This window comes from Centropristis striata, chromosome 11 (assembly GCF_030273125.1).
Source record: "Centropristis striata isolate RG_2023a ecotype Rhode Island chromosome 11, C.striata_1.0, whole genome shotgun sequence".
NCBI classification, from domain to species: Eukaryota; Metazoa; Chordata; class Actinopteri; order Perciformes; family Serranidae; genus Centropristis; species Centropristis striata.
The window spans coordinates 36,649,736-36,663,344 of NC_081527.1; the positions used below are offsets into that span (position 1 = coordinate 36,649,736).

Sequence of the window (13,609 nt, forward strand, 5' to 3'; positions counted from 1 at the left end):
TGCATTTTTCCCTCAACTTGATACTTGAAAACTCAGATTTGTGAATCAGCATCAGCAGGAAACAGCTGCAATGCTGCAGAACTACCAGCTGATAAAAGTTACAAGAAAACTTTGATGAGAAAAGGATTAAATGATGTCTTTGTTGTGATGAAGCAGGAGTCTAATTTTGTTATTCAAATTGCACTCTACCCACAAAAACAAGACTCGGCTTTACACACACACACACATTAAGCTTCTTTGAGGAATGTTAGAAAATAATCTGGGAACACAGACTTGGAAAGCTAACATGTTAAGACATACATTCAAAAGAAGACAGTTCGTTAAAACAAAGAAATGGAAGATTTGTAGAATGTGATATCTGTGTAAAATAAGGATTTTAAACACGTGTATCCCTTATTTATGTGATGGAGTTTAAATGATTTGCCCAAATATCTCTAGTACAACAAATAACAGCTACTGTTGAGTCTAAGGTAATACGAGTAACTGACGTGCTCTCAAAAACAAAGTCCTCATTAGGGTCTGAGATAATAGAAGGTTGAATAGCAACCCAATTGCCAGAGAAAATGTTGGAATTGTACAATTCTGCAAACCACAGATGGATTGAATCTCAACCTTAATGTTGTTAATGTTGTGAGTTTACACAAAACTACTTGGTTAAAGTTAAGAAAATGTTCTCCTGTACTCCTCCTGAACATAGAACTACTGGACGCGGCTCAATGTGACATATTTAAGTACAAAACTTAATTTACAGGCTGACTTAAAATAACAAAATAGAATTTTGGTTTCACAAAAATGGGACCCAAACACATGCATCTCATAAAGATACTGATAAAGAGAAGGATGCCAAAAAGACATTTCATATCTGTGCATTGCAGAAATGAACAATGAAAACATTTGTTTTTCTGGAGACTGGGTGGTTGAATAGTGACTTGAGACATGTTAGCAATTTTGACTTTGCTAACTTGAGCATCTACAAAGTAAACGTATTCTTGGTATGTACATTTTTTAGGCTTCCCTCTAATCAACACTGAACACTTCTTGTCTAATTCTTTGTTAAAACTAGTGAAAAGGACATTTAAAAAATGGACAATCCAGGGTAAACAAGTAAGTTATGGCTGGCATCTATATTCAGGATGCTCATTGGTTTTAACCCTATGAAGCCAAGTGTATCATATTTGATACATACGTTTTTAAGACCTCTACATCATCAGTGTGATATTTTCTTTTCCTGAAAAACCTGATGAATACATGAATTGATGATTAAAAAAAACTGAGCAACAAAAATACCAGATGTACCAGATGCGTGAAAACTTCATATCAGCAGATGTATGATGTTGTTTTATATGGAAAAAAGTATTTTGTATGTTTGAGGAAAATGTTAAAAGGAAAGTTTTATTTGGTTAAAAATATTAGGTTTTATATGATTATGTGAGTTCAAGAAAAGCAAATTGTGAGCAACAAGTTGCACAAAAAGACCTGATGTATCAAATATGATCCAAATTAAATTCATATATGAAAATTGATATAGAATTTTAAAAAATGTTAGCCGGTTCAACAGACACTCCAGTTTTGAAAATTTTGAATTTTCTGGCAATTATTTCACGGTTCAGGCTTTATAGGGTTAAATGCAGACATATTTGCTCCATAACATTTGGGATGACGTATTTAGAGCAGATCTGCTGCTGTGATCTGACTCTCTTCTGCCTGTCCAACTCTTCAGTGACCTTACTAATGATTCCTGTTCAGTACACCAACTCAAAACATCATAGATTCTCTGTCACTTCTACAGCGGGAGGCCTGACAAACACTGGATCTGGGCCACTGCGTGCAGTAAGGACCACTTGCTTATTATTCGCAAAGAACAGTTAGAAAAACAAAACAAAAAAAACTGACAAGACCAGGCTACAGTAATAAAGACAATGGTAAACACCTTCATGCTTCGCGGGGAAAAAGAAAAATCACGTGTCCAGCATACACACACACGCACCCACACACACACACAAATATTTTCAAATACTCTGGTGTCATTTTTAACTAATCGTTCATCAAAGAGTGGTTACAGAAATCAACTGCAATGAGCCTATCTGTGAGTTTTGAGGCCATTTAATCCTGATACAGCTGCAGATTAGCTTCACAGCTCTCAAGACTACAGACGGAGGAAAACAGATCTAAAATCATTCAATTCTCGTACATTCTGTCTGTAGCTTAACTGTAGGCGTGGTACAGTTCTATTAAGAAATGCACACAGAACACTGGTGATTTTTTTCCCCCCACTTTTCTTATTCAACATTCATGTTTCTCTTGAGAAAAGACAGTCGGAGTGTGCACGTACCACTCTTGCATAAATGATGGTTAAAAACAATACCAGGCAAATAGAGACATTTAAATAATTTACGATGTATTTACACAATAATCCATCTTATTTTCCAGCAGTGTCTTATTATCTTTTCAGCATTGGAATGGCATCTTCTAGTCACCCATCTTTACTTTCGATGTCTGAGGAAGAAAAAATAAGATATGAGTTATTACAGTTTCAAATATAGAAACAACACAACATACAGTACTGGTCAAAAGTTTTAGAACACCCCAATTTTTCCAGTTTTTTATTGAAATTCAAGCAGTTCAAGTCAAATGAACAGCTTGAAAGGGTCCAAAGGTAAGTGGTGAACTGCCAGAGGTAAATAAAAAAAGGTAAGCTTAACCAAAACTGGAAAATAATGTACATTTCAGAATTATACAAGTAGGCCTTTTTCAGGGAACAAGAAATGGGTTAACAACTTAACTCTATGGAGTCTTGGGCTATTTTGTCCATTATTGAATTATTTTCATGTCCTTGTAAGTAGTTTTGTGTCTTTTTTGTCATTTTGCGTCTTTTTTGGTCATTTTGTGTCTTTTTTGGTCATTTTGTGTCTTTTTTTAGTCCTTTAGTCCAACATAAAGTGTGATTTTGAATATTTTTTTTTAACTTTCAAAACACTATCATGCTCAATAAAGAATTTTAAATGTTGCAAATGTGCATTAATTCCAGAGTACACTGAGACATTAAACTGCATCATTTTCAATTAAATTCTGGAAAAGTTGGTGTGTTCTAAAACTTTTGACCAGTAGTGTATATAACATGTGTGTGTGTGTGTGTGTGTGTGTTATATACATATATTGTTACTGCATTTCAACTTATATTATAATTTTATCCCAAACTTATTGTGTTAATATAGTATAATATTACCATCATACTAAAATAATATTACCTTTTTTTTTAACATTACATATTTCTATTATCATTAAATATCATAATTTAATTGTATTATATATCTCTCTGGTGTGTGCTGTTTGCATAAATACTTTATACTGTACTTGTCATTCTACTGTATTACTTTAATACAGTGTGTTCTAAAACTTTTGACCGGTAGTGTCCATGTAGACTTTTGTGAAAATAATGACTATTCCATTGCATTACTATTTCTTAGACGTCAACAACAAAAGGCCTATGTTGCAGACAGCAGCAACATAGTTTGTGCTCTGTGGGGAAGAAGAGGGATTGTGAGGACGTAGATAAAGCAGCACGTCTCATTCACCTGCAGGATGGCTACAATGACACCAAACAGGCCGATTGCACTGCCAAAGATTTCCACAATGAGAATCTTGACAAAGAGGCTGGCGTTCTGGGCGTCTGCCAGCGCTGCTCCGCTGCCCACGATGCCCACACAGATCCCACAGAAGAGGTTAGAGAAGCCCACAGTCAGACCGGCTCCGAACATGGAGTAACCTGGAAGAGTCACAGAGTCATCCACTGTTCATTCATCTGGCACGTTTGGAAATCAGACAGGAAGAGTTGACAATATTACATTTCAAAGTGAATTTTAAACGTATTATTTATTACGGTTGCAAATTCTGGGAATTTTCAAAGTTGGAAACTTTCCATGGGAATTAACAAAATGAATGGTTGACCCTCAACAGGGAACTTGAATAAAACAGGGGAAAATATATTTTAGCATAATCTTCAATTGAATATCTGCTATTCCTCAAGCACATACACATAGTGTTCAAAATAATAGCAGTCCAATGTGACTAACCAGATTAATCCAGGTTTTTGGTATATTTTTTATTGCTACATGGCAAACAAGGTCCCAGTAGGTGCAGTAGATTATCAGAAAACCAGGCTGTGCAATTGGGCAATTAGTTGAAAGGGGTGTGTTTAAAAAAAAAAATAGCAGTGTCTGCCGTTACAAACTCAAAACTATTTTGTACAAACTTTTTTGTCTCTAGGATTTAGCAATCCTTTGATCACTAAACTAATATTTAGTTGTATGACCACAGTTTTTTATAACTGCTTCACATCTGTGTGGATGGATCAACCAACTTGTGGCTCCTTTCAGTTTTTATTCAACTCAAAGATTTTGGGAGGGACTTTGCGGGGGATTCTTGTAACTAGATTATCTTCACACAGACGTCTTCTAACTGTCACAGCACTAACAGGTAACTCCAGACTGTCTCTGATCATCCTGGAGCTGATCATTGGCTGAGCCTTTGACATTCTGATTATTCTTCCATCCATTTTCTGCCACCTGTCTCTGGTTTTCTCTCCATTTTAAAGCATTGGAGATCATTTTAGCTGAACAGTCTATAATTGTTTGCACCTCTTTATAAGTTTTTCCCTTCTCCAATCAACTTTTTAATCAGAGTACGCTGTTCTTCTGAACAATGTCTTAACGACCCATTTTCCTCAGGCTTTCAAAGAGAAATGCATGTTCAACAAGTGCTGCTTCATCCTTAAATAGAGGCCACCTGATTCACACCTGGTTTTTCACAAAATTGATGACCTCACTGATTGAATGCCACACCGCTATTTTTTTTAACACACCCCTTTCAACTAATTGCCCAATGCTGGTCTTGTTGGTTTTCTGAGAATCTACTGCACCTACTGGGACCTTGTTTGCCTTGTAGCAATAAAAAATATACTAAAAACCTGGATTAATCTGGTTAGTCATATTGGACTGCTATTATATTGAACACTACTGCAACACACAGTTTATAGCAGGGCTGCTGAGGCCACGCCCCCTACATGTACTGTGCATTCCTCCATCACATGTTCAGTTCAACTTTTCTAGAGGGGCGGGGGGTCATTTTACTTTTTGAATGGGTGGGGTCAGGGGGGATGATCATGTTTCTGTTGTTCAATGAAAATTGATTGTTCAATAAAATAGTTTAAAACTTGTTCAAGTTCGACTTACAAATAATGTAAAAAATGTCATGTTTTTATTGTATTATTATGGAAAGTTTTCTTTTGCAACCCTATATATCATCCATAATGAATTATTATTTAGATTGAATGCTGCAAGTATTGCCCAGGAACCAAAGCAGTGAAGTGAACAATATGAAGCCGTTTCAATGAGCTGCAAGCATTAATACTGGAGGCCAAGCAGGGGATGCACTATATATATATATATATATATATATTTTTTTTTTCTTGGAATGGATATTTTCCATTTGTGTGCATTCTGTAGCTTTATGTCTGTTTTCTTACCAGCTTGGTAGTTCCTGGCCCCGATGGTCTCAGGGGTGGTTCCCTTGAAGTTCTATAAAGATGAAAAAGATTATTTTTAGAGACAAAAAAAACAGAACAATATCCTTTCTCTGTTGTCAAAATCATATTAAACTTCCGTCTGTCCTATATCTGTGAAGCTTTCATTTATGTCTGTGCCGTTTCTTTTCTGAAATCCCCTCCAAGGAAAAACGGATAACAAATTTCTTGATCATGAACAGCAAAAATGCTCATTGCTTACCTCCGCCATGTTGCTGATGACAATGGCCATGATGATCCCATAGATGGCCACAGCTTCACAGAAGATGATACTAAAGGGAGACATAAGCAGACACAACTTAAGAAACGTTAGAGGGATTTAAATTAGAAGCTTGTTCTCCCAAGTCACTCCACAGTGAGGTGGAGTTCACACTTGGTTTAATATTTTAGTGAAGGTGGGATTCCTTTTGGATGCACGGAGCAGATTATGTTGATAGCAACATTTGGATTAAGCTGCAAACTTTCTTTGCACAGTATTTCAGTCTACCAGAGATCTGAAATGAATAGGATTTTAGCAGTGATATAGCAGCAACTTCACATACAGTACAGGCCAAAAGTTTGGACACACCTTCTCATTCAATTCGTTTCCTTTATTTTCATGACTATTTACATTGTAGATTCATCAAAACTATTAATGAACACATGTGGAATTATGTACTTAACAAAAAAGTGTGAAATAACTGAAAACATGTCTTATATTCTAGTAAGCAAAGGGTGGTTACTTTGAGGAATCTAAAATACAAGACATGTTTTCAGTTATTTCACACTTTTTTTGTTAAGTACATCATTCCATATGTGTTCATTCATAGTTTTGATGAATCTACAATGTAAATAGTCATGAAAATAAAGAAAACGCATTGAATGAGAAGGTGTGTGTCCAAACTTTTGGCCTGTACTGTAGATAGCAACATTTGGACTAAGCTGTAAACTTTCTTTGCACAGTGTTTCAGTCTACCAGAGATCTGAAATGCATGATTTTTGCAGTGATATAGCAGCAACTTCACATAAATTACAAAACAAACAGGGTAGGTGAGAAACTACAATCAAAATAGGCAAAATGATACAATCAACTACAGCTATAATACAGTAAATTAGATATACAAAATATAATCAAAGATGAATAGAGAGCTGGACAGAATGTGACGTTTGTTTTCTTGAATGATCCTACCTGACCAAATTCTTGGTTTTGATTCGTGGAGCCTTGACACCACCACCAATGATGCTGGAGCCAGTGATGTAGATCCCCCTGGAAAACAAAAAACTAAATTCAGCACAACAAATCTAACATTCCAGTAAACTAGCAGGAGACAGAGGACCTGTGAGACACATGAACTTTAATATCTTTCATCATTCGGTGAACATCATGCTAGGCCTGGGCCGATAATCAATAAATCAATTAATCGCACGATAAATTAAATGAACTCAATAATTTTGCCGGCCTCGATATATCGCCATGCGTGTTTGTTTTCCTCGTCTGTTGCCTCCAAGCAGGCTGGATGACAAGAGGGTTCACTCTGTGCTGGATCTCTTTTGTTCCATAGCAGAATGAGCGGAGTGAACCCTCCTGTCAGTCATCCAGTCTCTTTGTCTCTGTGGGGAAGGCTGGGCCGCTAGCATTGGCTACACACAGAGTGCAGCAGGTGAGCCTCGTGCGGAGCAACGCCAGGAAAAAAGATGATTGCAAAGCCAAATGCCACAGCCCCGGTGTGGGAATATGTCGGTTTCAAACCGAATGAAAAAGGTGAGCCCATCAACACACGGACGAGCCTGTATGCCCAATTTGTTCAAAAGTGGTGGCAACAAAAAAAGCCACCACAACAAACTTGCATGCCCATCTAAAGCAGAACCACCCGACCCAGTTTTCCCAGCTGGGGAAAAAAACTGCAGCTGGAGATGCAGAGCCTTCGTCCCGACAGTCAACACTGGTCGACAAAGTCAATATAAACGCTGTGTGCTCACAGAAAGTGGAGTTTGCTACATCGCAAAATAAATGCTGCCCTTTAAAAAAAAAAAATGTTTGTTTTATTTATTTAGGATATTTAAACGTTCTTAAAATTACAATTACAATGGTAAAAAACACTGAGAAATAAAAGTGTATTGTATTTGAAAGGGTGTGCATTATTATGATATATTATCATGTTGACAATAATATCGTTTATCGGCAATAATTTGTGGGACAATATATCGTCCAGCAAAATTTGTTATCGTCCCAGGCCTACATCATGCACGTTACTTCCTCTTGTAATATGATCGTTTGGATTTTCTTCAGTAATTCAACAAGTAGATTAGAGACATACTGTTAGTGTCATGTAGAAGTGTTATCCAGCTATAATCTAAATTAAATACAACATGTCTGGGCCCTGACACACCAAGCCAACAGCGCCTGATTGGTGGACCGTAGTTTAGCTGTTTGTCCTGCACCATTGGCTTCAACTAGCCTTGATGTGCAGCTGCTCAGCCAGTCCTGCTTGTTGATTCTGCATCACAGTAAGTCAGTTAGAGAGAGAGAGCTCTCTGACTGGCTGTTCATGCTGCCCAATCAATTATTTTACAGACTATTTGCAGCTTCTGTATGCATTTCATCTCTGACTTATCTTCATACACAAGCACAGGACCGTGGACTGAAACCAGGCCAAATGTTTTAGTGCCAGTTGCATTTAAAGAATAAATAAAAACAAACAGCAATCTGCAGGCCCTCAGCTGTAGTCTTTATGGTGAGTTAGAGATCAATTTTAAACAGAAAATGTAAGGGGACAGGAGGCTATGCATCAGCAAAGCTTTATTTGTGGTATTTATTTGAAGTCAACATAGCTACTAGCCCTTTCTGAAGCAGATTGTAAAAAAGACAAAATAAGGCTCATAAAAAAGTTGCTATAACTGACATATTAGCCCAGTAGTTCTCAACCTTTTTGAGTCGTGGCCCCCAATTTAACATGCATGTTGTCAGCGACCCCCGCTCACTGAACACAATCTCACATGCACAGTTCAGATCACCCAAAAAAGAAACAAAATGACCAAAAAAAGGAAACAAAATGACCAAAAAGGAGACAAACTGAACACAAAATGATCAAAAAAGACACAAAATGACCAGAAAAGAAACAAAATTACCAAAAAAAAGACACAAAATGACTGAAAAAAAGACACAAAATTACCAAAAAAAAATCACAAATTGACCACAAAATGATCAAAAAAAAGACACAAAATTACCAAAAAACACAGAAAATGACAACAAAAACACAGAAAATGACCAAAAAAAAGACATTAAATGAGCTGACTTCCAAAATGATTTGGCGACCCCCAGAAATCATCTCACGACCCCAATTGGGGTCCCGACCCCAAGGTTGAGAATAGCTGTATTAGCCAATGTATCACAAGTTAATTTCAGACACTAAAAATGAACAGAATTCCAACTCAAAGATACTCCACGGTGTTCCTTAGTTGCTAATTCTAAGATTTTCCAGTTCCACATTTACGCATGATACGAGTCAAGAAAAGGGGAAATTCAATGCATTCCAAGCCTTAAAGTACCATCATCTCTGGCTTACTTGCATATCTAAAGTCCCACTTTAAACTCCTTGTTAGCTACTCACCAGGCTGCTCCCACCACAGACAGAGAGATAGCCAAGCCGATGCCCAGATTGGCCCACATGAAAGGAGAAGTCTCCGTTAGGAACCTGCACACAGAGACACAGAGCTGATGAGGACTAAGCTTAAATGATTAATGCGTACAAGCAGCAGAAATGTCTATGTATTAGCCAAACAGTTTCTTTATTTCATTTATACCACGTAGAGTGTTGATTTTATGATTTTTTTTTTGTTTTTATTGTATTCATGCATATTTTATTTTGTGCGGGCAGTACATTTTACATTTTATTTTATTTATTTTTATCCCATTTTTAATTTATTGCATCTTACTGATCTATTGTTTACTACATCTCTTTGTATTGTGTTATGTATTTATTGTTTGTGCAGCACTTTGGAAACCTTGTGTTTGCTAAAATTGTGCTATATAAATAAAGGGGATTGGATTGGATTATATTCTGTCTTTAGCTCTTAAGTATTGAAGCAAGGAACAATTATAGAAATTATTTTTAATGCTGTTATAGAAACATGAGTTAATTATTTTGTGAGCATGAAACCAAGCACCATCCTTTGTTATCCTGGGTTAATAAGATAATCATCCCATTATCATGAGAAAACAAAAGGTTGTTTCCTCTGCCCGTACTTATAATATTCATGAGAATAAACATGAGAGCTGAGAATGTCAGATCCAGGAGAAGCTATTATTGATCAACGTGTCAAGACAAAACTATCAAGGTCTAACACTGGCAGAAATTGCATTGTGTCTTTCTGTTAGAGATAACATTCAGACCAGTAATCGTCACTTAGGGGAAGACAAATGATTAAACTCATTTTCAAGTTCTCTATAATCATCCCCTATTCTCGAGAAAACAAACGTGGTTTTCTCTTGTCATAAATAATCTTGTTATTTTGAGAAATTGGCCTTTTGTTTTCTCTAAAATCAACATAAATGAAGCTGTTATCATGGGGAAACAAGCTTGCAAGATAACAAAATAATTAACTCATGCTCTCCAGATAACAGCATTAAAGAATTAAAGAAAAATGCAACAAAAAAATATCTATATATATTTTTCATCATCTTTTATGCTTCACTATAATAATAAAACAGCTGACTTTTGAACAGTCATGTGAAGAGAGGTCAGTCACACCCTTACAGTGACAGGCCTTCAATGTGTGACAGCATCATAAAAAACAAAAAAAGCTGCACTGTGCCATTTTATACGGCCTGAAACTGGTGTTTGTTGTTAGGAAGTATAGCAATATTCTCACAATTGTGCAATCTTGGAAAAGGCAATGTAGTTTTGTTACCGTAAAATTGTCTGTTTCAACATCTAGTTTGCTACAGAATAATGTTTGTTTGATTAATTAATCTGTCTAGTAATTGTTTTGCCAAGAAAATGGCACCACAAGTTTATTTTTGTCAAACCATAAGTTCAACACTCAGAAGATATTAAATTAACTACAAAACCTGATAAAAGAAATGCTGCAAATTTACCCATTTGAGAAGTTGAAAACAACATATTTGGCAATTGAAAAATTGACTCAAAAAATTAATAAATAAACGAAATAGTTGCTCGTTTCACTGCCACAGCTCTATAACATTTGATCTGTCATCGGTTTATTCTGACAGGTGACAGTAAGAAAGATGAGCTTAGCTTGGGAAGTCTTATTCGGTCATGTGTTTGGGTCCACAATTAATATATAATTTTGCCCTAGAGTATGACAAATCTTGCTTTTCGACTTGTAGACAGTAGCTTTAGATAATTACAACAATTTCTTACCATGCCACATCAAAGCGGAACCCGAGATCAAATATAGTGTAGCAGATACCTGCAGAGACAAACACATGATTAGATCAGATGTGAAAGTGATATAAAAAGGTCTGCTAGATGCATATTTACATGATAGCTTGCTGTAATTGCGTCTTACTGCAGCTATTTAAAGTGTGCTATGCATTAATAATCTTTTCCCTGAACCATGTGTGACACAGTCTCACATTTATGTGCTAAAATCATGAAGAGAAGTTGTAACTCCAGTGTGATTCTCACTCTCACGTGAAAACTGCTGCACTTCCTGTTTGGGACCGTTTCCAACCAGCCAGCTGTTTTCACACACACACACACACACACACACACACACACACACACACACACACACACACACACACACAGCTAACCGGCTAACGCTAGCTTAGTTATATTAGATTCAATTGCTAAAAATTCCAGATAATAACAAACCAAGATCATAACCATCATAAATCCCATATGAGAAAGCGAGACACTAGAAAACACCGAAACACTGCATGCAAACGTCTGAATCTCTGATATTTTCTGCTGCAACGGTTAGCTAGCTGACATTAGCTTAGCATCAGGTAGCTATACATGCTAAGCGACTGCTAACTCTGATTAAACTTGCTTGTCTTGATATTAGCTAATAAATTAAATACCGATTATACTCAGCAGAAAATGGTGTTTTAGTGTCCTTTAGGGTATTATTTACTACCATGTATGAATCAATAGCAGTGGTGGAAAGTAACTAAGTACTTTTACTCAAGTACTGTACTTAAGTACAATTTTGAGGTACTTGTACTTTACTTGAGTATTTCCATTTTATGTCACTTTATACTTCTACTTCGCTACATTTTGAGGCAAATATTGTACTTTTACTCCACTACATTTAGCTGACAGCTTTAGTTACTTTCCACTCGAGGTTTAACATAAAAAACACAATAAATGTAGGTGATTAGACACTTTTTAAAATAAACCTCATGACAGTGTATTAAGTAGTCAATATGAGCCCTACCTTGAGAAAATGAAAACACTGTATACATAAATGCATCAATAATAATAATAATCTAATATAATATTTGGAATATATAAAACAATCTAACTGGCTCCATGCTGCATAACGAGTACTTTTACTTTTGATACTTTAAGTACATTTTGATGCTGATACTTTTGTACTTTCACTTAAGTACATTTTGAATGCAGGACTTTTACTTGTAGTGGAGTAATTTCACATTGTGGTATTAGTACTTTTACTTAAGTAAGGGATCTGAATACTTTTTCCACCTCTGATCAATAGTAAATAGCTGGAAAAACAAAATTTCTTGATTAAAAGTTCTCAATTAATTTAAGAACATTTATTGGTCATTTTTGCATCTATTTTGGTCATTTTTGCATCTATTTTTTGGTTGTTTGGTCATTTTTACATGTATTTGTGGTCAATTTGTGTCTATTTTGATAATTTTGTGTCATCTTTGGTCATTTTTGCATCTATTTTGGTCATTTTTGCATCTATTTTTTGGTTGTTTGGTATTTTTTACATGTATTTGTGGTCAATTTGTGTCTATTTTGATAATTTTGTGTCATCTTTGGTCATTTTTGCATCTATTTTTTGGTTGTTTGGTAATTTTTACATGTATTTGTGATCAATTTGTGTCTATTTTGATAATTTTGTGTCATCTTTGGTAATTTTTGCATCTATTTTGGTCATTTTTGCATCTATTTTGGTCATTTTTGCATCTATTTTTTGGATGTTTGGTCATTTTTACATGTATTTTTGGTCAATTTGTGTCTATTTTGATAATTTTGTGTCATCTTTGGTCATTTTTGCATCTATTTTTGGTTGTTTTTGATCTTATAATGAAGCGTAAAAGAAGTTATCTTCTTGTATGAATCAATAGTAAATAGCTGGCAAACAAAAATGGAAACAGCCGCTACCGCTCCAGTTCCAGGATTTAGCCAGCACCAAGATTTAGCCAGCCCCCGAATGTTAGCTTAGCTAGCCGGGGGAAAATCGAGTATAGTGTTGAGGAAAAAACGACTTGTTATGTTGTGGTTGTTGCATATGCGTGAGAAATAAATGATTTAATTCATTAATACCAATATTGTGGTGAACCTTGAAGGAAAAAATAGATCTTACCGACGACTAGGATGGTGCTCCAGAAGGCCAAAGTGACCCCCGTGTACAGGATAGCGTGTCCGTTCATCATCCACTCTAGCAGCATCTATCCGCCGGTAAAACCTGCTGGATCCGCGATGTGAACTCGTCTCCGAGTTAAAATGTGACGCCAGTAACGCCAAGATCACCAAATAACGCTGTTTTGGGGCGCGATGGAGGAGCCAGGAGCATCAAAAGGAGAAGCGGAGAGGAGTCAGCTGATCCAGCTGGACTAGCATGTGACTAGTGATGGTCCGCTGACGCATGCGCAGTAGCTCATGAAGCAAACGTCCCGAAGCTGCACTGAAGCGCTTCGAACGTCACGAGTCACATGACGTTCGAACGTCACGTGACTCGTGACGTTCGAACGTCACCGAATCTTTTTTTTTTTTTTTTTTTCTTTAAATAAACTTTATTAAGGCAGTTGGGTGGGGTGTAATACAAAAAAATACATCAGAACGTCGCCAGGGGGTTTCAATAAATCATAAAGAGGTTGTCATACAA

At 36.2% G+C, this 13,609-nt stretch overlaps 1 protein-coding gene across 1 annotated transcript; it reads right to left on the bottom strand.

Moving 5' to 3' along the window:
• Positions 1–161: 161 nt before the first annotated feature.
• atp6v0b (ATPase H+ transporting V0 subunit b) lies at positions 162–13,357 on the bottom strand. Its single transcript, XM_059343981.1, has 8 exons — positions 13,088–13,357; positions 10,945–10,993; positions 9,172–9,255; positions 6,750–6,827; positions 5,784–5,853; positions 5,525–5,576; positions 3,576–3,766; positions 162–2,496 (listed from the first exon to the last, which is right to left on the bottom strand). The coding sequence occupies exons 1-8, from the start codon at positions 13,170–13,172 to the stop codon at positions 2,470–2,472; spliced, it is 636 nt and encodes a 211-aa protein (XP_059199964.1). The 5' UTR covers positions 13,173–13,357; the 3' UTR covers positions 162–2,469.
• Positions 13,358–13,609: the final 252 nt, after the last annotated feature.